This window comes from Carlito syrichta, unplaced genomic scaffold (assembly GCF_000164805.1).
Source record: "Carlito syrichta isolate Samal-C Ts95f unplaced genomic scaffold, Tarsius_syrichta-2.0.1 Scaffold112660, whole genome shotgun sequence".
Classification (NCBI taxonomy): Eukaryota; Metazoa; Chordata; class Mammalia; order Primates; family Tarsiidae; genus Carlito; species Carlito syrichta.
The window spans coordinates 191,052-214,758 of NW_007056756.1; the positions used below are offsets into that span (position 1 = coordinate 191,052).

The 23,707-nt window shown below is 40.8% G+C and overlaps 1 protein-coding gene and 1 pseudogene across 3 annotated transcripts in view; both read right to left on the minus strand.

Moving 5' to 3' along the window:
- HIKESHI (Hikeshi, heat shock protein nuclear import factor) overlaps nucleotides 1-15,592 on the minus strand; it is a 44,212-nt gene extending 28,620 nt beyond the window's left edge. Inside the window, exons 1-2 of one of the 3 annotated variants that reach the window (XM_021718824.1) lie at nucleotides 15,355-15,559; nucleotides 10,590-10,827 (exon numbers count right to left, since the gene is read on the minus strand). In XM_021718824.1, the coding sequence (XP_021574499.1) occupies nucleotides 10,590-10,827; nucleotides 15,355-15,384 (268 nt within the window). In that variant the 5' untranslated portion in view covers nucleotides 15,385-15,559. Of the gene's footprint in view, nucleotides 1-10,589; nucleotides 10,828-14,394; nucleotides 14,476-15,354 lie in introns of those variants that run through there. The other 2 variants (XM_008071065.2, XM_008071070.2) reach the window with 2 other exon arrangements.
- A 2,043-nt stretch (nucleotides 15,593-17,635) lies between these two features.
- LOC103273800 overlaps nucleotides 17,636-23,707 on the minus strand; it is an 11,585-nt pseudogene continuing 5,513 nt past the window's right edge.

Genomic DNA, 23,707 nt, shown 5'->3' on the forward strand with positions numbered 1-23,707 from the left:
TTTTTATTTTTTTTTTTTTTTTTTAGAGACAAGGTCTTGCTATGCTGTCCAGGCTGGTCTTAAACTCTGGCCTCAAGTGATACTCCTGGTTTACAGGCGTGAGCCACTGCACTTGGCCCATATTAACATTAAACAAATTATAAAATGCTATTAAAATGTTTTGGGTGGGCTGAGCATGGTGGCTTATGCCTATAATCCTAGCACTTTGGGAGGCCGAGGCGAGAGGATTACCTGAGCTCAAGGGATCGAGTCCAGCCTGGGCAACTTGGCAAGACCTCGTCTCTACAATAAATCAAAAAATTAGCCAGGTGTGGTAGTACACACCTGTAGTTCTGGCTACTTGGATGGCTAAGGCAGAAGGATCACCTGAGCCCAGCAGACTGACGCTGGGATGGCCATGAGTGTGCCACTGCACTCCAGCCTGGGCGACGGAGTGAGACCCAACTCAAAAGTAATAAAAATAATAATAATAATGTTAATATACACTCAGTCTCTAAATATATTAAGTTGCTTTATTTTTCTCTAATACAGCATTGTGCTTTACCATCACACATATTGTCTTGAAAATTTATTTTTGTGGATAAAACTATCAATAGCTATGTTATAAAGAAAATGATGAGAAACTTTTTTTTTGTAAATGAGAGAGGCGGGTACACTGGCATGCACCTACCAGCTACTTGGGAGGCTGAGGTGGGAGTATTGTTTGAGCCCAGGAGTTCCGAGCTGTAGTGCACTATGCAAATAGAGTATCTACACTAAGTTTGGCACCAATATGGTGATATCCAGGAAGAGGGATCACCAGGTTGCCTGTAGGGGTGAACCATTCCAGGTCAGGAACAGGACAGGTCAAAATTCCCATGCCAATCAGTAGTGGGATCACCAGGTTGCCTGTAGGGGTGAACCATTCCAGGTCAGGAACAGGACAGGCCAATCAGTAGTGGGATCATGAGCATGGGCAACACAGTGAGACCCCATCTCTTAAGAGAAAAATAAAAAACAAAAATAAAATAAAAAGCAAGAGAATAAAAGAACTAGTCTTATTATCATAAAGTAAACCAGAAAATAAATCCATGCAGGACCAAGTATTACTATGGGATTTGGTTTCAGACTACTTTAGCAAACCCCACAACAGAAAACATCTCATGAGAAACTATTAAAGTTTCAGTTATTGTAATTGGATGAACTTGTTTTCAATTGCTGAATTTTCTCCAGATTGGATGAAATAACACAGTAAGAAAATGTCTGGATTCTTATGATCCTAAAGTGCCTCCCTAACCTCTTAAATGTCACAAAAGAAAAGACAGCCAACGCAGTGCAAAAAGGACATGAGAAAGCACTTTTCACTGTTCCCAAAGCCATCTCTTGTAAGGAATATAGTGTTAACTCAAATAAATGAAAAAGAATGCTGTGCCCCATTCAAACTCAAAATGTGAGCAAAGCTGTGGCAAAGACAGGGTAAGTTGAGGACAATTAAGCTGACAACTTAACTGATATGTCTCCAAAAACAACCAATGTGTCCTGGTCTACTGGCTAGTGACCAATATTTACCTTAATCAATACAATGCAATCTGGGTACAAAATAAGCCTGCTAAATTCTACACTTTCCAACTATGTAAAAGGTTAGCAGCTGGCTACTAGCCAAGTGCCAAACAAACAAAATATTTTCTACCACTTGATATTTAAGGAACTGCTATCATGTCCCATGGGTTTTTTGAGTCCAAATCCCAAATATCATTTCTCTCTTCCCCCAAGTTAGGAGCATCTCTTCTTGTAGTGCTTATTACTATAAATATTTACCAGTATCCATTCAATCTCTCTATCATATTTTCCAACTAGTGTTTTACTGTTAAAAAACCATAAAAGTATATATTTCAATTTATTTCTCTTTTAAATCAATACAAAAATATTCACATATTTATGTCTTATTTTACTTTCAAACAAAGCAGTTGAGAGCTCCCGAGTGACTATCAAGTGAACATGTTACACACTTGAAGATGGATGCAGAAAGCTATGTTCATAATTCTGGCTTTTCAATAGATGGTGCCGGAACTACTGAATGTCCATTTGCCAAGAAAAATGAAAAAGTTCAAGAGATAGCTTGCACTAAATAGTAAATTTAATTCAAATCAGATCTCAGATATAAATTAAAATCCAAACTATAAACTTATAAGAGAAACTCTTTACAACCTTCGATTAGGCAAAGATTTCTTAGTTACAACATCAAAAGCACAATTCAAAAAAGAACAAACTGAAAAACTGGACTTCATCAAAATTAAAAACTTCTTTACAAAACACACTGTCAAAGAAAAAGAACAACCAAAGACTGGGAAAAAAATATTTTCATATCACATATCTGATAAAGAACTTGTATCAAAAAATGTATATAGAGACCTCTCAAAACTTAATAATAAGAAAACAACCCAATAAAAAAAACAGGCAAAACATTTGAATAGACCTCAACCAAGGAAGATATATAGACATCAAATAAACTCATGAAGAAGTGCTCAATATCATTAGCCTTTAGGAAAACGAAAATGAAAACCACAATGGGACACCATTACACACCTGTTAGAATGGCTAAAACTGACCAGACCAAGTGTTGGTGAGGGCAAGGTGCTGGTGAGGACATGGAGGAACTGGAACTTTCATATATTGCTGGTTGAAATGTAAAACAAAACAACCAATTTGGAAAATAGTCTGGCAATTTCTTAAAAAGTAAAAATTCAAGTACCATTTGATCCAGCCACTCTACTCCTAGATATTAACCCAAGAGAGATGAAATCACATGTCCATACAAAGATTTACATAGGATTGACTGTTAAAATAAGTTTTCACTTGAGGAAAAAAGATTTACACAAACGTTCATAGTAGCTTCACTTTTATGACCCAGAAACTAGCAACAACCCAAATGTCCATCAACAGATAAATGGCTAAACAAATTGTGGCCATACGATGGAATACTACCAGCAAAAAAAACCGATGAACTACTGATAGATACCATGACATGAGATGACTCTAAAAATAATTATGCTAAGTAAAAGAAGCCAGGTGAAAAAAGAAGACATACTATATGCCTTCATCTATATAAAACTCTAGAAAGGTCAGGCACAGTGGCTCACACCTGTAATCCCAACACTTTGGGAAGTCAAGACAGGAGGATTACTTGAGCCCAGGACCAGGATAGTAAGACATCATCTCTACAAAAAAATTCAAAAAAATTAGCTGGGCATGGTGATGCAGATATAGTCCTAGCTACTCCGGAGGCTGAAGTGGGAGAATCACTTGAGCCCAGGAGTTTGGCAGTTCGAGGTTGTGGTAAACTGTGATCATGCTACTGCACTCTAGACTGGGTGACAGAGTGAGAACCTGACTCAAAAAAAAAAAAAACTCTAGAAAATGCAAACTATTTTATAGTGACAAAAAATAGATCAGGGCCAGGCACGGTGGCTCAGACCTGTAATCCCAGCAATTTGGGAGGTGGAGGCAAGAGAATCATCTGAGCATAGGAGTTAAAGACCAGTTTGGGCAACGTGGCAAGACCTCGTCGCTATAGTAAATGAAAAAAATTAGCCTGGTGTGGTAGCGTGCACCTGTAGTCCCAGTTACTCAGAAAGCAGAGGGAGAAGGATCATCTGAGCCCAGCAGGCCGAGGCTGCAGTGCCAGAGATCGTGACACTGCACTACAGCCTGGATGACTCTGATTCACACACACATACACAAAAGGTAGATCAGCAGTTGCCTAAAGTGGAAAATGGAGGAGATAGGTACATTCATTATCTTCATTGTGATGATAGTTTCACAAGCGTGTAAATGTATCAAAACTTATCAAACTGTACACTTTCAACATGTAGAATTTATTGTACGACTATAACTCAATAAAGCTATCTGTTAATAAAAAATAAATTTTCTTTTTTCTTTGGGACTTTTCTTAAGAAAGGATAAAAGCCATAAAATATTAGTATCTGCTTAAAAAGCAAACTGAAAAATTAAAAATTGGATTCAATGGATTCTGATAGTGTACCAATGCTTAGAATATATCAGACGTAAATTAAATACAATGGACTCAAAACAACCCAGAATTGTTTTTTGAAGGGCAGGTTCCTTGTAGTACTGGCTTCCCCTGCTAGGTAAGTGTTCTAGGAACCCACTGACAACAGTGTACCAGTTGTGAGAGGCAGAGTTCAGCTTCAGTGAATTTTTTTTGGAGATTCTTTCAGGGTGTTTGCCCACTTCATGATCGGTGATTTACATGTGCACCTGCCCACACCGCACTGAGTGTTCAATAGTTTTGTACCAAAAAACGCATGACCCCTGTATCCTACCCTCCCTAACACCTGATCTCACCCCAAGCGAATTTTTTTTTGATTGCCCAGGTGAAAAAATTCTCAAAGGGAAACACTTTCCCAATGTGGAAGAGGTGAAGCAGAAAACAGCAGAAGCACTAAAAGGCATTAAAACAGACAAGTTAAAAAACTGTTCTGAGCAGCGGAAAAAGCATCTCAGTAGGTGTACTGCATTAAACAGAGAGTACTTTGAAGGGGAGTGAAGTTTAAGCATGTAAGAATACACAATTTTTTATAAATAAATTGTTTTTTTTTTTTAATTTCATGAGGGGGGTGTCCCCCTTCATGATTTCATACATACCCCCACACATGATTTCATAATTTTTTTTTAGTCAGAATCTCACTTTGTCGCCCAGGCTAGAATGTAGTAGTGGGCAAGATTATGGCTCATTATAGCCTTGAACTCCTGGGCTCAGGTGATCCTTCTGCCTCAATCTCTTGAGTAGCTGGGACTATAGGCATGCATCACTTTGCCCAACTAATTTTCTTTTTTAATTTTTTGCAGGGCAACCTCTTCGGGTCCCTGCCCACTGTGGGAGTTTTTCTGTCCTCTTTATGAATCTTGCTTTCTCACTTTAAAAAAAATTTTTTTTTTATGTTGCCTAGGTTGATCTCGAATTCCTGGACTCAAGCAATCCTCTCTCCTCAGCCTCCCAGAGTACTGGGATTACAGGCATGAGTCATCGTGTCTGGCCTCATAATTCTTCTAGAAAAAACTTGGGGGCTAGGCACGGTGGCTCAAACCTGTAATCCCAGAACTTTAGGAGGCTAAGGCGAGAGGACTGCCTGAGCTCAGGGGTTTGAGACCAGCCTGGGCAACTTGGTGAGACCTCGTCTCTACAGTAAACAAAAAAGTAAGCCGAGCACGGTAGAGCATGCCTGTAGTTCCAGCTACTTGGAAGGCTGAGGCGGAAGGATCGCCTGAGGCCAGCAGATCAAGGCTGTGGTGGTCGTAAGCATGCCACTACACTCCAGTCTGAGTGACAGAGTGAGACGCCAACTCCAAAACAAAACAAAACAAAAAACTTGTTACTTACCTTGAAAGAGAAAGAATCAAGCATTTATTCTGTCTTTCCTATGACTCCACCCTTGGAAAACCAAATGGTAGATATATAAGTTTCTCTTTACAGATAATAAATGGAATGAGAATATTAGAATAACATCATTTTGAATTTCTATTAAAGAATTACATGCAAATGGCTACTGATTTCACAAAAAAGATAGCCATATATGTACTTCCTGATAGAACATATCATCAGCTATACCAATCCTGCCAAAAACTTTAAAAACCTAAAAAAAATCTGATTAAACCCCTAAATCAAACTAATTCCTTAGAAATACAGAATGCATTAAACCTTTGATTTTCATAAAAGATACCTGAGAGAGCAATCAATTGCCATGTAAGGACCTTACATGATGTTAATTCAAAGTATTTTAATTATTTATTTATTTGAGAGGGAGTCTCACTCTGTTGCCCATACTGGAGTGCAGTAGCATGCTCACTGCCACCACAGCCTCAACCTGCTGGGCTCAGGTGATCCTTCCACCTCAGCCTTCCAAGGAGCTGGTGAACTACAGGCATGCACCACCCATGCCCGGCCAATTTTTGATTTAATGTAGAGATGAGGTCTAGCCAAGTTGCCCAGGCTGGTTTCGAACCCATGGGCTCAGGCAATCCTGTCACATTGGCCTCCCAAAGTGCTGGGATTATAGGAGTCAGCCACCACAGCCAGCAATTCAAAGTATTTTAAAATTTATATAAAGATAAAACTTCTGAGATCACTGGAAATCTGAGCACTGATTACAGATATTCAATCTGATGCTAAAAAATTATTTTTTGATATGCTAGTTATATAGTTACATTTTTTAAAAAGACTTGCCTTTTACAGACATGTATTAAAATATTTATAGACTACATATGATTCTGGAATCTTGTTTTCAAGTAATATGAAAAGGGAGAAGTGAGTGGAAATCTAAATAAAAGAACATTATCCAGGAGTCGGTCATTTTTTTTTCTTGAGTTGGAGTCTCTCACTCTGTCGCCCAGGCTAGAGTGCAGAGGCACACTCACAGCCACCCCAGCCTCGACCTGCTGGGCTCAGGTGATCCTTCCACCTCAGCTTTCCAAGTAACTAGAACTATAGGTACATGCCACCATGCCTGGCTAATTTTTTGACTTAGTGTAGAGATGAGGTCTCACCAAGTTGCCCAGGCTAGTCTTGAATGCATGGGCTCAGGCAATCCTCTCACCTCAGCATCCCAAAGTGCTGGGATTATAGGCGTGAGCCACTACGCCTGGCTGAATTGGTCACTTTTGATTAGATGATAAGTAGAATGGGGTTCAGTATTGCATTTGGCCTGCCTTTATACATGTTTGAACTTTCTATTAATAAAAGTTTTTAAAAATAAGATATCTAGCCGGGCTCGGTGGCTCAGCCTGTAATCCTGTGCCTTGGGAGGCTAAGGTGAGTGGATTGCCTGATCCCACGGGTTTGAGACCCGCATGGGCAACTTGGTGAGACCTCATCTCCACAATAAATAAAAAAATTAGCTGGGTGTGGTAGTGCGCGCCTATAATTTCAGCTACTTGGAAGGCTGAGGCGGAAGGATCACCAGAGCCCAGCAAGTCGAGGCTGCAGTGGCTGGGAGCGGCCACTGCACTCCAGTCTGGGCGACAGAGTGAGACTCCAACTCAAAAAAAAAAATAAAAATAAAAATAAGATATCTGTTCCATTTACCTTGTAACTGAGATACATAAAGATTCTAAATAAATAAAATTGGGAAAGGTCAATTTCTTCTCTCATATTGTCCTTGGCCAATTTTGGTATGGAGGTTATACTGGCTTCATATTATAAGCAGGGTAACTTTGCCTCTTTTCCTAGTCTCTGGAAGTTATATAAAATTTGAACAATTTGTTTCTTAGAGGTATAACAGAGCTTTGTAAAACATGATGGCTATATGTGGGAAAGGTGTATTTTAATTACTAATTTTATTTTATTTATATTTATTAACATTATATCTATTTAGGATTCCCGTATCTTTCCCATTTCCTTTTTTTTTTTTTTGAGGTGGGGTCTCACTCTGTTGCCCAGGCTAGAGTACAGTGACACGATCACAGTTCACCACAGCCTCAAACTACTGGGTTCAGGCAATCCTTCCAATTCAGGCTCCTGAGTTAACTAGGCATACAGACACACATTACCATGCCTGGTTAATTTTTTTTTTTTTACAGCGATGAGGTCTTGCTATGCTGCCCAGGCTGGTCTTGAACTTCTGGGCTCAAGCAATCCTCTTGCCTCAGCCTCCAAAAAGAATTTCCATCTATTCTTTTTTTTTTTTCTCTGAATCGGAGTCTTACTCAGTCACCCAGGCTGGAGTGCAGTGGCATGCTCATGGCTATTGCAGCCTTGACCTGCTGGCTCAGGCGGTCCTCCTGCCTCTGCCTTTCAAGTAGGTGAAACTACAGGCACATGTCACCACACCGAATAACTTTTATTTATTGTAGAGACGAGGTCTTGCCAAGTTGCCCAGGCTGGTCTCAAATCCCTGGGTTCAGGCAATCTTCTCGCCCAGGCTTCCCTAAGTGCTGGGATTACAGATGAGTTACCATGCCTGGCTTCATTTATTCTCGAGTCAGTTTTGTTTAGCATATTTTTCTAGAAAATAGCCAATTTCATCTGTTCCTTTGTCATTTCCAATGTATAGGCATAAAACTATTTATAAATTTTACTTAAATCTCTACTCTATTTGTAGTTACTGTTCCACTGTCATACCTCATAGCATTCTATGTGCCTTCTTTTCCCTTGATTCATCCCTTTAGTGGCTCATTTTTTCATTAGTCTCTTCAAAGAACCAGATTTGGGTTCCACTGAGTCTCCGTATCGTTTGTTTTTCATCATTAAATTCTATTTTTAGCATCATTGTTTTCTTCTACTTTCTTTGGGAAGCTTAGTTAAATACTTAGATCATTCACTTCAACCTTTCTTTTTACGTGTGTATTCTATCTTATGAATTACTCTCAAGTACTACCTTACCTGCAGCATTCAAGAAGTTTGCTATGTGATGCTTTTGTTCTGATTTCTGTAGAAGTTCAATTTCCATAATCATTTCTCCTATGACCCAAGAGTTATTTTTAAATATTTTAAAGTCTCCAAACATGACAATGTTTTATCTTTTGATTTGTAGTAACACTGTATTGTGGGTTGTATATTAATTACCTACTTGCTTTATGACTTGATATGTGGTGTGTATCTTGCTTTATGACCTCATATGTGGTATGTATTTAAAAAGCATATGACCTAATTATATAAGTTTCAGGGTTCTATAAATGTCCATTATAAAAAGAGCTCAACTTAATACCTCTCTTACTCAAATCTCCTATATCTTTACTAATATTTTATCTGATATATTATTAAAAGGTACATAAAAGACTTACTATCTTAATTCTCCCAAACATTGTTCAGAACAATTGCCAAAATACATGTGTAAGAGGCATAAATTCATTGTGTACCAAGGATGCCTAGGGCAGAGGTTCTCAAACTTTAGCATATAACACAAACATTTGAGAATTTATTAAAATAGAGACCAAAAGACTCCATACCCTGTTTCTGATTCAGTAAGTCTGGGGTCCTGCCAGGAATCTGCATTTCTAATAAGCTTCCAGGTGGTGCTGCTGCTGATCAGGAGATCATGCTTTAAAAACCACTGCCTTAGGGATTAGTGATAATTATCTCACGGTATCCCCACTGAGGGCTATAGGACTTAGCCTGTTCTTAAATCTAGAGACTGGTTTCTGTCATCAACTCTAAATAATTTTTAGCTTTAAAATGTTATTTTCTCCCATGTTTCCTTGTAGAATTCCAACTATATAAAAAGTAGCAGCTAACAGTCTTCCCTCTGACCAGAACTACTCCAGTTTATTCTTTACACAGTCCTCTAGCTTAAAGAAAAAAAGGTTGGTATCATTCCTTTACCCAAAATTATTCACTGCCTTCTCTGTATCTACAGAAGCAGTTCTTTTGGGGGAAAAGATACATAAATGGGCTTCAGAGTAAATGCAAATATTTGAGTATCTATATTATGGTACACATGCTTTTTGTAATACTATCAAATAGGTCTGTGATCAAAACTCGTTAAAAACTGCTAACCTATTAAATTCCAAGGGAGTCACAGTGATAAAACTTTTCCTGATCCATGCTTGTCCTTCCCATATACCCCCTGCCTGGGCCACTCTGTACACACCATGCTTTCAAATTTTCACCTTATACCCATATTATCTCCACTAAAAAAGAATGCCCAATAGGTGTCTCATAGGTCTCACAAACTCCTACTTGACTAAGAGTTCCAATATCATCTCCTCCAAGAAACCTTCCCCAACCTGCTTGAGTTCACTGCTACCTATTCTGCTCTCCTCAGCACTTTGAACTATTATTATTTGTATCACTATTGCTTTTCACCTTTCTAATTACTGGTCTACAAAACTGCCATCCTCTGTGAGTTATCTCAGACAAGAACGAAATCATTATCTTTAAATTCCCACAGTAGATACCCAAATGTTCATTAAATACATAAACATGTTATCTACATGGTGCCTAAATATAATTTTTCCTTGGACTCTGTAGACAGTTTCTAAGTGAATGTATATTCATATTTTAAGAACTTTCAGATCTGTCTTCATCTCGATTTTCAAGGGAACCAGGTAGTCAATGGGGGCAAACGGCAACTAATCTAGTTTCATTCTCATATTTCTTCAAAAAATACCTAAAAGAGTCAAAACAAAGATTATATCCCTGCAATGTCAACAGAACAAAAAGAATAACACTGGAGGGGTAATCAAATCTAAGGTTCAAAAATCTTAATGGAAGAGGCACTTCCATTCTATTCCTATGCAACTCTACCTGGTTTATTTGCTCACTTAAAACACAGATGTGTGTATTATAAATGAGAAGATTCTTCTCATTATTTACTAAAACACTCACAAACTCAGAAACATCCCTTTAGAAAGGTACATACCCTACAAAGAGAACAACAGTGGATCTCTCCAGGTGCTGAGGGCAGGAGTGAGGGCAAGAAAAGTCTTTTACTTACTATTTTTCAAATGTTTCTGTATTATCTGTTTTAAAAATCTTATGTATTACTGTAGAATCAGAAAAGCATAATAGAAAGGAAAAAAATCCTATTTCATGTTCTACTATTTAAGGAAAAATTTTGATTAATCACAAAACTATTTTAATACATTATGCTTACCAGATTTAAGACCTGAAATTTTGAAGATGGCACTTGGTTTTCCATTCGTGACAAATCCTAGGAGTTGCCATACAGGTATTCCATTTGAATCAGGATAGGAAAAGTAGACAGATCCTCCCATTCCCTCAGGAAATGGGACTGTTCCCAGCATAAAAACCACAACATGGTTGATACTTTCATAATCAGGCAAGTCAAAAACAAATTTGTCCTCTGCCACTTGCTGTGCAGCTGTCTGTACCTAGAAAATAAGAAACTCGTCTTAGTTCAATAGTGTTATGAACTTCTACAACTTTTATAGTATCACGATAAGCTATGTTACCACCATAGTCCATTATTCCAAGTGTAACGGTGGTTAACTTGATACTCTAATTTTAATGAAACTGTCAAATATTCCAGAAAGCATTAATTTTAATAGAGATTAAAATATACGTATTTAGCCTTAAAATGATACTTTCATAAATGTAATCTTTTAAAAATATAACTAAATTGCTTCAGAGATGCCCTGAAAGGATTTTACTTACATAAATAATTACAGCTTCAGAATGTTGTAAAAAATGAAAGGTTGTTCAAAACACCACACTACAAAGCTTTTATCCTCCATTGCAAAGGTAAAGAACCTCAGGTAATTAAAACAGGTAAGCAATCCAGAAGTAATTACAGTCAATCCTCCTTATTTGTAGATCCCATATCTGCAAATTTGCCTACTCACTAAGATATTATTTGTAACCCCAAAGCAAGGTTCGCTGCGTTTCTGCAGTCATTCATGAACACACTCACGGACAGAGCAGCAAAAAACATGAGTTGCAGCCAGGTGCAGTGATTCATGCCTGTAATCCCAGCACTTTGGGAAGCCAAGGCGAGAGGATCGCCTGAGCCCAAGACTTCAAGACTAGCCTGGGCAACTTGGTGAGATGTCGTCTGTACAATAAATAAAAAAATTAGCCAGGCATGGTGGCGTATACCTGTAATTCCCGTTACTTGGGTAGCCCAGCAGATCGAGGCTCTGGTGTCCCATAAGCATGTCACTGCACTCCAGCCTGGGCAACACTGAAACTCTGACTCAAGGAAAAAAAAAAGTGAGTTCCTCAACTCACACATTGCTAGTTGAGGTGGGACAAGGCTATGCTGTGTCTTCATGTTTTAGCCCTCATAATGTAACAAGTATCCTTTTCACAGTCTATTTATTTGCATTGTTGTGCTTTTTAGTATGTGATTATACTGTGTGTGGGTGTGTGTGTTTTTGAGTCAGATTCTCACTCTGTCATCCACAGTGGAGTGCAGTGGCATGCTCATGGCTACTGCAGCCTTGGCCTGCTAGGCTCAGGCGATCCTTTCGCCTCAGCCTCCCATGTAGCTGAGACCACAGACACATGCCACCACGTCTGGCTAATTTTTTTAAAAAATTTATTGTAGAGACGAAGTCTTGCCAAGTTGCTCGGGCTGGTCTCAAACCCCTGGGCTCAGACAATTCTCTCACCTCAACCTCCCAAAGTGCTAGGATTATAGATGTGAGCCACCGTGCCTGGCCAATTATGCTGCTTAAAATGGCCAAGGTCAAGTATTGGATAGTGTTCCTAAGTGCAAGAAGGCTATGGAATGACTTATAGAGAAAATAAGTGTGTCAGGTAAGTTTTGCTCAAGCATAAGTTATAGTACTGTTGGCCATGAGCTGAATGTTAGTCAATCAACAATACATATTACATAAAGGATCTTTAAACAGAAACACACATAAGGCAAGCTTATGATAAGTTGACCCACAATGCTGCAACTAGAGGAACCTCTACCTGTAGTCCCACTACAAGCAAGGATTCAGTATTCACCACTTAAGAGTTCAGGGAGATTTTATAGAATATAATTACTGAAAAGAATACGAATCAACTATACATAAGTGCAAAAATTCTACCTTGAATATGATATGTGGTAACTTATAAAAGTTTCCTCTTGATTGATTCATTTCATAATCTAATTTTCTGTTCTAGAATTAAACATCAATTTATAACATAAGATGCTATCTTATTTGAAGTTTGAGAAATCTACCTTCACAGATAAAATTGACACTTTTAGAAAATTACTGACAATTGCTATATCACATCCATTAGCAAAAAGAAATATTAATTCTGAGAGTACTCAGGTATACAGTCTGTTAAAAATTTATCTTATATAAGGTTTTGTTTAATTGCTATTGCCACTCTCTTCACCACAACACCAAATCTGAATTATTTTTGAAAACTAAATGATCAATTCTTAACACCTAGAATGCAATTTATTTCCTGTTACTAATATTTACTGGTTGTTACTAGCATGCTTACTTTCTTGCTCTATCCTATCTTCTGATACAAAAAACTTAAGAAAAGCATATTGCAGTCAGGCACAGTGGTTCATGCCTGTAATCCCGGCTCTCTGGGAGACCGAGGCAAGAGGATTGCCTGAGCCCAGGGGTTCGAGACCATCCAGGGCAACTTGGCGAGACCTCATCTCTACAATAAAAATCAAAAAATTAGCCAGGCATGGCGGTGCACCCCTGTAGTTAGTTCTAGCTACTTGGAAGGCTGAGGTGGAAGGATAGCCTGAACCCAGTAGGTGGAGGCTGAGGTGGCCATGAGCATGTCACTCTACTCCAGTCTGGGTGACAGAGTGAAACTCCAACTAAAAAAAGAAGGAAAACATATTCCTATAACTTCACCTATCTACTAGTTATTATATTGTATCAAGCACTTTTTTTTTTTTTTTTTTGCAGAGAGGAGATTTCAATATGTTGCCCAGGCTGGTCTCAAAATCCTGGGCTCAAGCAATCCTCCCAGTTGGCCTCTGAAAGCGCTAGGATTACAGATGTGAGAGCCACACCTGGCCTCAAGGCCTTAGTATTCTTAACATCAAGCTCTGATTCCCTCTTCAGACATTTTCTGACCTAATTTAAGACCCTTCAGTTCAAGTATAAAGAATAAAAAATACTACAAAAAAAAATTTTTAAACTTAGCCACACACCTATAGGCTCAGCGACTCAGGAGACTGAGGCAGGAGCCCAGGAGGTCAAGGATGTGGTGAGCTGTGATCATGCCACTGCACTCCAGCCTGGGCCACAGAGTGAGACCCTGATTCAAAAAACAAAACAAAAGAAACAAAGGAAAACATAAATATAAACCAAATGACCTATATTAGTATTAAATTCCATTTCACTGGTCACTGGCATACATCCAACCTTAAAAAGCATGGAAAATGATAGCATTTATGAGTCTTGAAATAACCACCAGGCAAAATAAATATATAACTCTGTACAGGCACCAACATTCTGTAAGTCTGTATTATAACACCCTAAGTCTTTACCTTAAGAGAAAATATACCTATTTAAGAAAAACAATTTTTTTTCAATAAATAAAACTGTGTTATAACTTTAAATAAGTGGATTTTTCTGGTAACAGAATAATGTGGTTTTAACTTGTGAGATGGTGCTAGGTCTATTTGTTCTTCATCTTGATTAATCTGTTCTAATACTCGAGTCAAACACCCCCTAAAGAGTCAAACACTCCCTAAAAATCTTGTCTGGAAGACATCTCTACTGGACATCCATTACAGACTTTAAGTGTTGGGTAAACAGGCATAGGTACTGCTATAACTAAATTTCTTTCCAAATTAGTTGACAACATAGATTCCATATAGCCCTTTTATTATTTAAAAAATACACATATTTTAATGTTATTCATTGGTAACATGCATTCATCTGAGTCACACGACCATCCCATGTCAGTCCTTTTGTTTTCCCTAACAAGAGCAAGGGCAAAATTATGTCACCACGATTACCAATTACCACGAGCAGCACAGGGGTCTGTCTCCCAGTCATCTGAGGCAGATAGACTTTCTGAGGCTAGTTCTCTCCAATTGATCTTTGTGGTTTCTTAGAACTGTGTCCGTACAGATGGGGGAAAAAATTCAGCAAAGGGCCTGTAACATTTAACAATGCAGGGAGAAAAAAATAAAAAAACTGTAGGTGAAAGGAGCCAGGTCTGAAAATGGATGTCTGGGCGGTTTCCAAGGAAGCACACACAAGTCAGCCTCCACATTATTCCAAAACAATTCCAGGTGCTGATCTCACTTAATTCGAATAATCTAACAATAGGTTAACACTTTTGACCAATAATAACGAAACACATTGCTTGCATCTTTCTCTGGTCCTCTCAGATGTGGCTCATGCGTTAAGCTTCAGGCGTTTCTATCAACCAACTTCCAACTAGGTTGGGCATATTTTTACTTGGGTCCCTCCAAAGGGACCCAGTGGATATATAGTGCCTGAGTACCTTAATCTTTTTAAAAGTTTGCTACAGACTAAATTCAGTCCCAGGTTTACCTCTAACTTACGTTGTAAGGTTGAGTATTTACACTGCCGATCGTTTAGTTGCAAAATGAAAATGATAATGACTATCGCACGAGTTATAAGGGTTAAGTTTGAGGTACCAAAAAAGCGCCACCTAGAAGACTGAAACCATGAGTAATTGACAAAAAGCGTGCACAGCACTTCTCCCAGTACTTGGTACAGTATGCACACTCAACAAATGGCAGCAGACATTGTGGCAGCTATTCAAACGAATGTGAACCGAGTAAGGCAAAGGAGAGCACTCCAGCTTCCCACGCTGCGTCCCCACACAGCCAGCCAAAATACAGACACCAAAGGGGTCTCCCCGCATCCCCAGCGCCTGCACACCCTCCCCTTCCCAGGGCTTCGTCCTCGGTCTCCTGATCTCCTCCTGATATCACCCGGTCCCATCCTCACCAGCCTCCCCGCCACCAAGCAGCCAAACATGGCGGCGGCAGCAGCTCCGTTTAGGTGCCAGGGACCTGCGGCCAGCGAATAGGAGTCCTGTAGCTACTGCCGTAATCGAACCCAGGAACCTTCCAGAACTTGTCGGAGAACGCCTGCCTCTCCACTACATAGCCACCGGGCCAGCAGTAGGAACGCCTTCAGCCCCAGTGACCTCTGACCTTTCCCCTTAATCACCCCGCCTCTCAGGGCCGAGTGCTTCCGGCCCTCTAAGGTAGTAAGAAGGACCTGCGTCTGTGCAAGACTACACGTCCCAGAGGGCCATGCGCCGTCTTCCGGAAAGCAGGTTGGGAGCATTTGCTAGTTCGGATCTGTACTCCGGGTGTACTGCCCTCTCTCACAGCCCATGAAGTCCGATCCTTCATTTCCAAGGACTGTACAGCGCTGGGAGGAGATGTTTATAACGTTCGTGTAGCATTTTAGAGATTAACAGTGAGCTTTTACAATTCGCATTTCACTAGATCTTCCAAAAACGCAATGACATAAGAATTATAGTCCCAATTTTATAGGTGAGGAAATTGAGGCTCAGAGTGGCCGACCGCAAATCTTTACACAGCAGTAAATGCCTGCATTCAAATCCTTATCCGAATCCTGGTTACTTTCTGCTGCACAGTATCTCAGCAGTATTATTATTAGTATTGTTTTTGAATCGGAGTCTCACTCGCCCAGACTGGAGTGCAGTGACAGGCTCACATGACCGCAGCCTCGACCTAATGGGCTCAAGGCGATCCTTCCACCTCAGCCTTCCAAGTAGCTGGAACCACAGGTGCGCTCCACCACGCCTGGCTAATTTTTTGATTTATTGTAGAGATGAGGTCTCGCCAAGTTGCCCAGTCTGGTCTCGAACCCGTGGGCTCAGGCAGTCCTCTCACCTCCGCCTCCCAAAGTGCTGAGATTACTGGCGTGAACCACTTTTTAACCAACTGTTTTGAACTTGTTTACAGTTGTATTGTTCTTTTCAGCTTCACTAATTTCTCCCATTCACTTGCTATATAACTGTGGGCAAGTTATAAACATCTTTGTGCTTTATTGTCCCCCTCTGCAAAATAAGAATAATGTGCCTTTTTCGTAGGGTCACTGTGAGGATTAAATGAGTTAGGTTCTGCATATCCATCAGGTGGCGGGATCAAGTCACCATTGAGAAAGAATTTATTTTCTTTTTTTTTAGGTTGAAAAATATAGTTTATTTAGAAAGTAAATAAGAAAGAAAGCGAGAGAGGAGATTCACCTCCCTAAGGTAGGGGAGGGGGCCAAAGCTCAAAGGGCCACATGGACACACCAGAGTTTAACAAAGCAATAGCCAAAGAATTTATTTTAAAAGTGTCATCTTAAACTGCAAGGACATCCATCAAACATCACAATTAAACATGTCCAAAGGAAAAGTCATGCTGCCCACTTAACCCACCCAAAAATCTCAAACCCACCCTGTACTGACATTCTATTACCCCATTTTTAAAAATGTTTTTTTTAAACAAGAGAAAATAGACATATATGTTAGTAAATGCTAACTATCCATACTTTACACAGAGACACAGTGTACTCTCTGAGCTCAATATATGGACAACAGAGTAAAATAACAGAATTCTATGTACGAGTACACAGGCATCCAGCACCCATGAGCTCCTGCAGAGGAAAGGAGGTTTCTTTTTTCCCCCACAGAGAATGGTGGTTTTGATTCCATATAGTTTTGTTGAGACAGGAAGGAATAAAAATGAAGCTGGAACAGAAATGGGTAGAGATACTTTTCCCACTGTATTCTACACAAGATATTTTCCCGCAGAATAACTTCAGAACAATGCTGTAGAGAAAAGAGATGTCAGAAACTGGGTAACTGAGCACACGAGGAAAAGAGAAAAAGACTGCAACTTGTTCCCAGGAACTGGAGAAAATTTTTTTAAAAGGAAGGTTGGGGCCGGGTGTGGTGGCTCACTCCTATAATCCCAGCACTTTGGGAGGTTGAAGTGAGAGGATTGCCTGAGCCCACGGGTTTGAGACCACCCTGGGCAACTTGATGAGACTTCGTCTCTACAATAAATCAAAAAATTAGCCAGGCATGGTGGCGGGTGCCTGTAGTTCCAGCTACTTGAAAGGCCGAGGTGGAAGGATCTCCAGAGCCCAGCAGGTTGAGACTGCGGTGGCCATGAGCATGCCACTGCACTCCAGTCTGGGCAACAGTGAGACAGCAACTCAAAAAAAAAAACAAACAAGAAGGTTGGAATCCATCAGTGTTCTACTAGTCATCTTCTTCACCCTCTTTTCCTTCCTCTATCATCTTCACCTTCTTTGCCTTCATCTGCATTCCCTTCATCATCATCATCTTCTTCTCCTTCCCCTTCGTCATCCACATCAGAAACCAAGTAGTACTGTAATGAACTTGACCAAATATCATCTTTGATGACCTCTTCTTTTTTTTTTATTTTTATTTTTTGAGTCGGAGTCTCACTCTGTCGCCCAGACTGGAGTGCAGTGGCCGCTCCCGGCCACCGCAGCCTCGACCTGCTGGGCTCTGGCGATGCTTCCGCCTCAGCCTTCCAAGTAGCTGGAACTATAGGCGCACACTACCACGCCAGGCTAATTTTTTTAGTTATTGTAGAGATGAGGTCTCGCTGTCCAGGTGGGTCTCGAACCCGTGGGCTCAGGCAATCCACTCACCTCAGCCTCCCAAGGCGCAGGATTACAGGCTAAGCCACCGAGCCCAACCTGATAACCTGTTCTAACTCATCTGCACCTGCATCAGAATGGTCAGTAAACCAGGTAAGATAGCTCTCCGATTCTTTATGTTGTCTCTTCCTGCTGGCTTTATTCTGTTTGACTTGAGTGTTTAATCAAATTCTCTCCAGATTTTCATTGATTTCAGTGAACTTTGAAGATGGAGCAAAACCCTCATTCAGATAAAATTATTTGGAGAGAATTTTATTTTTAAAGTAAGGATTTCATCAAAATAAAAATCTATCCTGTAACCTGATTTAATATCTTCAAATTCTGTCGCTTCAACTCTGCCCAAATAATCCAGTGCCTCTTTATCCTCCTCCTCAAACAGTGCAGACACTTGTAGATGATTGAAATGTTATCACCCAAAATTTGAGATTTTGGCAATCAATTCTGATCTCTTTTGAAAAGATAGTTGGTGGAGATACTGTTGTTCTACTTTTATATTGCTGTTCTACTTTTAAAATTCTCTCCACTGGCTTGTTCATTAAGTCTGTGTATTTCATTTTGTATGCATTAATATGTTCAATTGCTTCTTGCTAATTTTTTTTTTTTCTCTCTTCTGGGGCAACCCCAGAGAGGTTTATGTCTCCTTCAGCCTCTGGGTAGAAATGGTCTTAATTTCTTCTTATGAGGCAGGAGTGGAGACTGCATTTGAGGGCCATCCTGTGAGGAATGGTCAAGAACCAGATCTCAGATCTCCTTGCCCATCAGGAAGAAGCTCAGAAAACTCTCATATTATTGTTTTAAATCATAACATCGTAGTCTCTAAACTTTTGCTGCCTGGAACAGTGTCAAGAAATCATCAACCAGGCAAAGTGGGGACCAAAGGGAGGCCCAAGCTTTACCTGTACGATGTCCACTTGTATACCTAATCCTGAATTGTACCCCACATCTTTAAAATATAAAAAAAGAAGAAATCATCATCATAACAATCTTACTAGATAAGAATTTCAGCTCAGAGTAGACATATTGCTGATCTGAAACTTTCCAAATGAAATGATAGTTCTCTCTTGAAAGCAGATCCAAGTGGCTTTCCCTGTTACTCTTATTATTTGTGATACATTGCAAACATGTCAAATTCTTTCTCTACCTGTGTATGTGCCCTTGCATGGGACTTTGAAACTTGTCCCATCAAGAGATGGAGTCTGTTTCTTCACCCTCTTGGCTTTCTTACTTGATTTGACCAAAAGAATACAGAAGTGATGATATACCATTTCCAAGGTTAGACCTCAAAAATACTCACCAGCATCTGTTGTAGTTCTTGGAACTTTGCCAGTTTACTACAGAACTGACCAAAGGAAAGCCCGCTGGATAATGAGACACCTGGCCCAGTTTCCTCAGCCAACATTCAAATCCCATGAGCAGAGCTACCTTGCTGACTGACTGACAGCTGACCATAGATATGAGTGAGCCCAGTCAAGACCAGAAGAATCATGAGTTAAATGAACTGTTGTCTTATGCCAGTAAGTTTTGGGGTGTTTGACTAAGCAGCAAAAGCTAACTCCTGTATAGTTCCTTCACAATGTGGAATCACTGTTTGTTTATTCATTTCCCTTCCCTATAAGCAAATAATGGCAGTTATCTATTTAATAGCTATTTTCCTCTTTCTTCCTTGTTAAGAATGCCAGAATCCTAGTTTTCTTCTGGCACCCCCCCTCTCGTGACTCAGGAGCCCTGGGGAAGACCCTGCTTTATTTGATCCACAATTTCTTTTTTTTTTTTTGAGTTGGAGTCACACTCCGACGCTCAGGCTGGAGTGCAATGACACACTCACAGCCACCCCAGCGTCGACCTGCTGGGCTTCATGGGCTCCGGCAATCCTTCCGCCTCAGACTTTCAAGAAACCGGAACTACAGGCATACACTACCACATCCGACTAATTTTTTTATTTATTGTGGAGATGAGGTCTCATCAAGTTGCCTGGGCTGGTCTCCAACCCATAGGCTATGGCAATCTACTCACCTTGTCCTCCCAAAGTGCTGGGATTACAGGCTGAGCCAGATCAACAACTTTCTATTCCTTTGGCAGTGATTGGTTTAGGATCAATCACATAACCTCAGAGTAAGTTTGTTGGGAGCTTTGGGGAAAAGTTTCTTAGGCTTAAGAAAGTCACATAGCGCCAGGATGGTGGCTCATGCCTATAATCCCAACACCTTGGAAGGCCAAGGTAAGAAGACTGCCTGAGCTCACGGGTTTCAGATCGGCCCAGGCAACTTGGTGAGACCTCATCTCTACAATAAGCTTAAAATTTAGCTAGGCATGGTGATGCGTGCCTGTGGTTTCAGCTACTTGAAAGGCTGAAGTGAAAGGATCACCCTAGACCAGCAGGCAGAGGTTGTGGTGACTGTGAGCATGCCACAGAGCTTCAGCCCGGGCAACAGAGTGAGACTCTAACTCAAAAAGAAAAAAGAAAGTGTTATGACCGAGTAAATGAGAAGAAATTATGCCTGTAAACTGAGTTTAATTAATTAGAGTTCTTTATTAACACGCGGGTCAAGAGAAGGCAAATGCCAGAAAAACTCTTGACCAATTTGTACACTTTGTGACAAGCTTTTATAGGTCCAATTTGCAGTATTGGCTACGTAGCAACTTAGCAACCCTAGCAACTATTAACTAACACCTTGGCAACCAAAATGGGAACTTTGCTAGGGAGCTTTGATTAATTTCATGTCCTAGGTATAGCCAGTGCCCAGAAAGTCCCTGGAGTTCTGCCATTAAGATGTAGTTTGCTGGGCGCGGTGGCTCAGCCTGTAATCCTGCACTTTGCGAGGCTGAGGTGAGTGGATTGCCTGAGCCTGCGGGTTCAAGACCCGCCTGGGCAACTTGGTGAGACCTCATCTCTACAATAAATCAAAAATTAGCCGGGCGTGGTAGCACACGCCTATAGTTCCAGCTACTTGGAAGGCTGAGGCAGAAGGATCGCCGGAGCCCAGCAGGTCGAGGCTGCGGTAGCTGGGAGCGGCCACTGCACTCCAGTCTGGGCAACAGAGTAAGACTCCAACTCAAAAAAAAAAAAAGAAAAAGAAAAAAAAAGATATAGTTTAAGGTAGTTACATACAGACACGGAAGAAGAATCAGTATACAATGGAGTTACCTTGGTTAGGTCACTAACAGAATATAAGAACAAACTATGAAAATGTCAAAGTTTAACATTTGATCTCATTTAACAAAACATATAATCACATGGAACTTATGGTGAAGGAGTTCTGTAACGGTCAGCAGGCAACGGTCAGCATAATTTGCCCAAAGGAGACAAAGCTGGGGGTCTGTGCTCATGGGAACATTACTGTAATTACACATAGGCATTGATTCTTAGGTCAGGCAGGTAACTAAGATGAAAGTTTTAAACAAAATGGAGTAAGCTGGTTAATATTATTTTGCTAGGAATTTGATTTTGTTAACTGATTTAGCTCATTTCAAAAATCACACAGGAGGCCGAGGTAAGAGGTTTGCCTGAGCACATAGGTTCGAGACCAGCCTGAGCAACTTGGCAAGCCTTCATCTCTTAAAAAAAAAAAAAAAAAAAGAGAGAAGCGCTTCAGGAGCCATGGGTTACAGTGCAGACAAGGCCAAGTCCGAGAACCGTACCACACACTACTAGTACTGAAAATGGCACAGAAATGGCATCAAGAAACCCTGATCACAAAGATACAAGTCTCTTAAGTGGGTGGACCCCAAGTTCCTGAGGAACATGCCCTTTGCCAAGAAGCACAACAAGGGCCTGAAGAAGATGCAAGCCAGCAACACTAATGCCATGAGTACACATGCTGAGGCTACAAGGCCCTCGTAAAACCCAAGGAGGTTAAGCCCAAAATCCCAAAGGGTCCTAGCCACAAGCTTACTAGACTTGTATACATTGCCCACCCCAAGCTTGGGAAGCGTATTAGTGCCTGTATTGCCAAGAGCAGCAGGCTCTGCTGGCCAAGGGCCAAGGATCAAACTAAGGCCCTGGCTGCAGCTTCACCTGCAGCTCCAGCTTCAGTTCTAGCTCCTGCCCAGGCTCCCACAAAGGCTCCAGAGTAGAGGCTTCTGTCTGCCAATGTGAGGACAGAAGGACTGGTTTGACCCCCAGGCTGCTGTCTGCATGGGGCTGGTGTCCTCCTGTGCTAGTTGTACAAAGAAACCTGAGGCAGGAAAAAAAAAAGTCACACAGGGCTGGGCACAGTGGCTCACGCCTGTAATCCTAACATTTTGGGAGGCGGAGACATGAGGATTGCCTGAGCCCAGGGGTTCGAGACCAGTCTGGGCAACTTGGTAAGACCTTGTCTTTACAATAAATCAAAAAATTAACCAGACATGGTGGCATCTGCCTTGGCCCCAGTTACTTGGAAGACTGAGGTGTAAGGATTGCCTGAGCCCAGCAGGTCATGGCTGCTCATGGTGACCATGAGCGTGCCATAGCACTACAGTCTGGGTGACAAGGTGAACCTCTATTCAAAAGAAAAGAAAAAGTCACACCGACGTGGTGGCTGATGCCTGTGTTATGACCAAGAAAGCAAGAAGAAGTCATGCCAGCACACCAAGTTTCAGATTAAGAGCCCTTTATTAGTGCGCGGTCAAGAGTAGCTTATGCCAGGAGAGCTCTTGACAAACTAGTGCAGTTTGTGACAAGCTTTTATAGGTAAAATTTGCAGTGTTGGCTACTTAGCAACTTAGTGACCATAGTAACCATTAGCTAACAACTTGGCAACCAAAATGAGAACTTTTGATTGTTAGGGAGTTTTGTAACAGTCAACAGGAAACGGTCAGCACAGCCTGCCCAAAGGGGACAAAGCTGGGGGTCTGTGGTCATGGGAACGTTACAGTAATCACACGTAGGCATTGCGGGGTGATTCTTAGGTCAGGCAGGCAACTAAGATGGAAGCCTTAAACAAAATGAAGTAAGCTGGTTGATACTATTATTTTGCTTGCAATTTGATTTTATTAACTGATTTAGCTCATTTCACCTGTAATCTCAAAAACGGGAGGCTGAGGCAAAAGGATCACTTGAGGCCAGAAGTTCAAGACAAGCATGGGCAACATAGTGAGACCCCCATATCTAAAAATATCAAAAAAGTAGCCAGGTTGCTGTGCATACGTGTAGTCCCAGCTACTCAGGAGATTGAGGTAGGATTGCTTGAGCCCAGGTATTCAAGGCAGCAGTGAGATATGACTTGTGCCACTGTACGCCAGCCTGGGCAACAGAGCAAGACCCCATCTCTTAAGAAAAGGTTACACAAAGAAATGATCACTTTCTCCCTCTGTACCTTGACATATCTGAAGGTGACACCTTGAGTTGAAGCAATCATCTTGAAACTTCAAAGGGAACAACCTGAGAAAAAAGCGTAATCAGGAAGGTAGAGCAACAAGATGAAAATAACTTGCCAGGCGTGGTGGCTCAAGCCTGTAATCCCAGTACTTTGAGAGGCTGAGGTAGGAGGATTACTTGAGCTCAGGAGTTTGAGACCAGCCTGGACAACATAGAGAGACCCCATCTCTATCTTAAAAAAAAAAAAGTAAACATAAATAATTAAGTATGACTGAGATTAAAAAGATAAAATACTTTTTTTTTTTGAGTTGGAGTCTCACTCTGTCACCCAGACTGGAGTGCAGT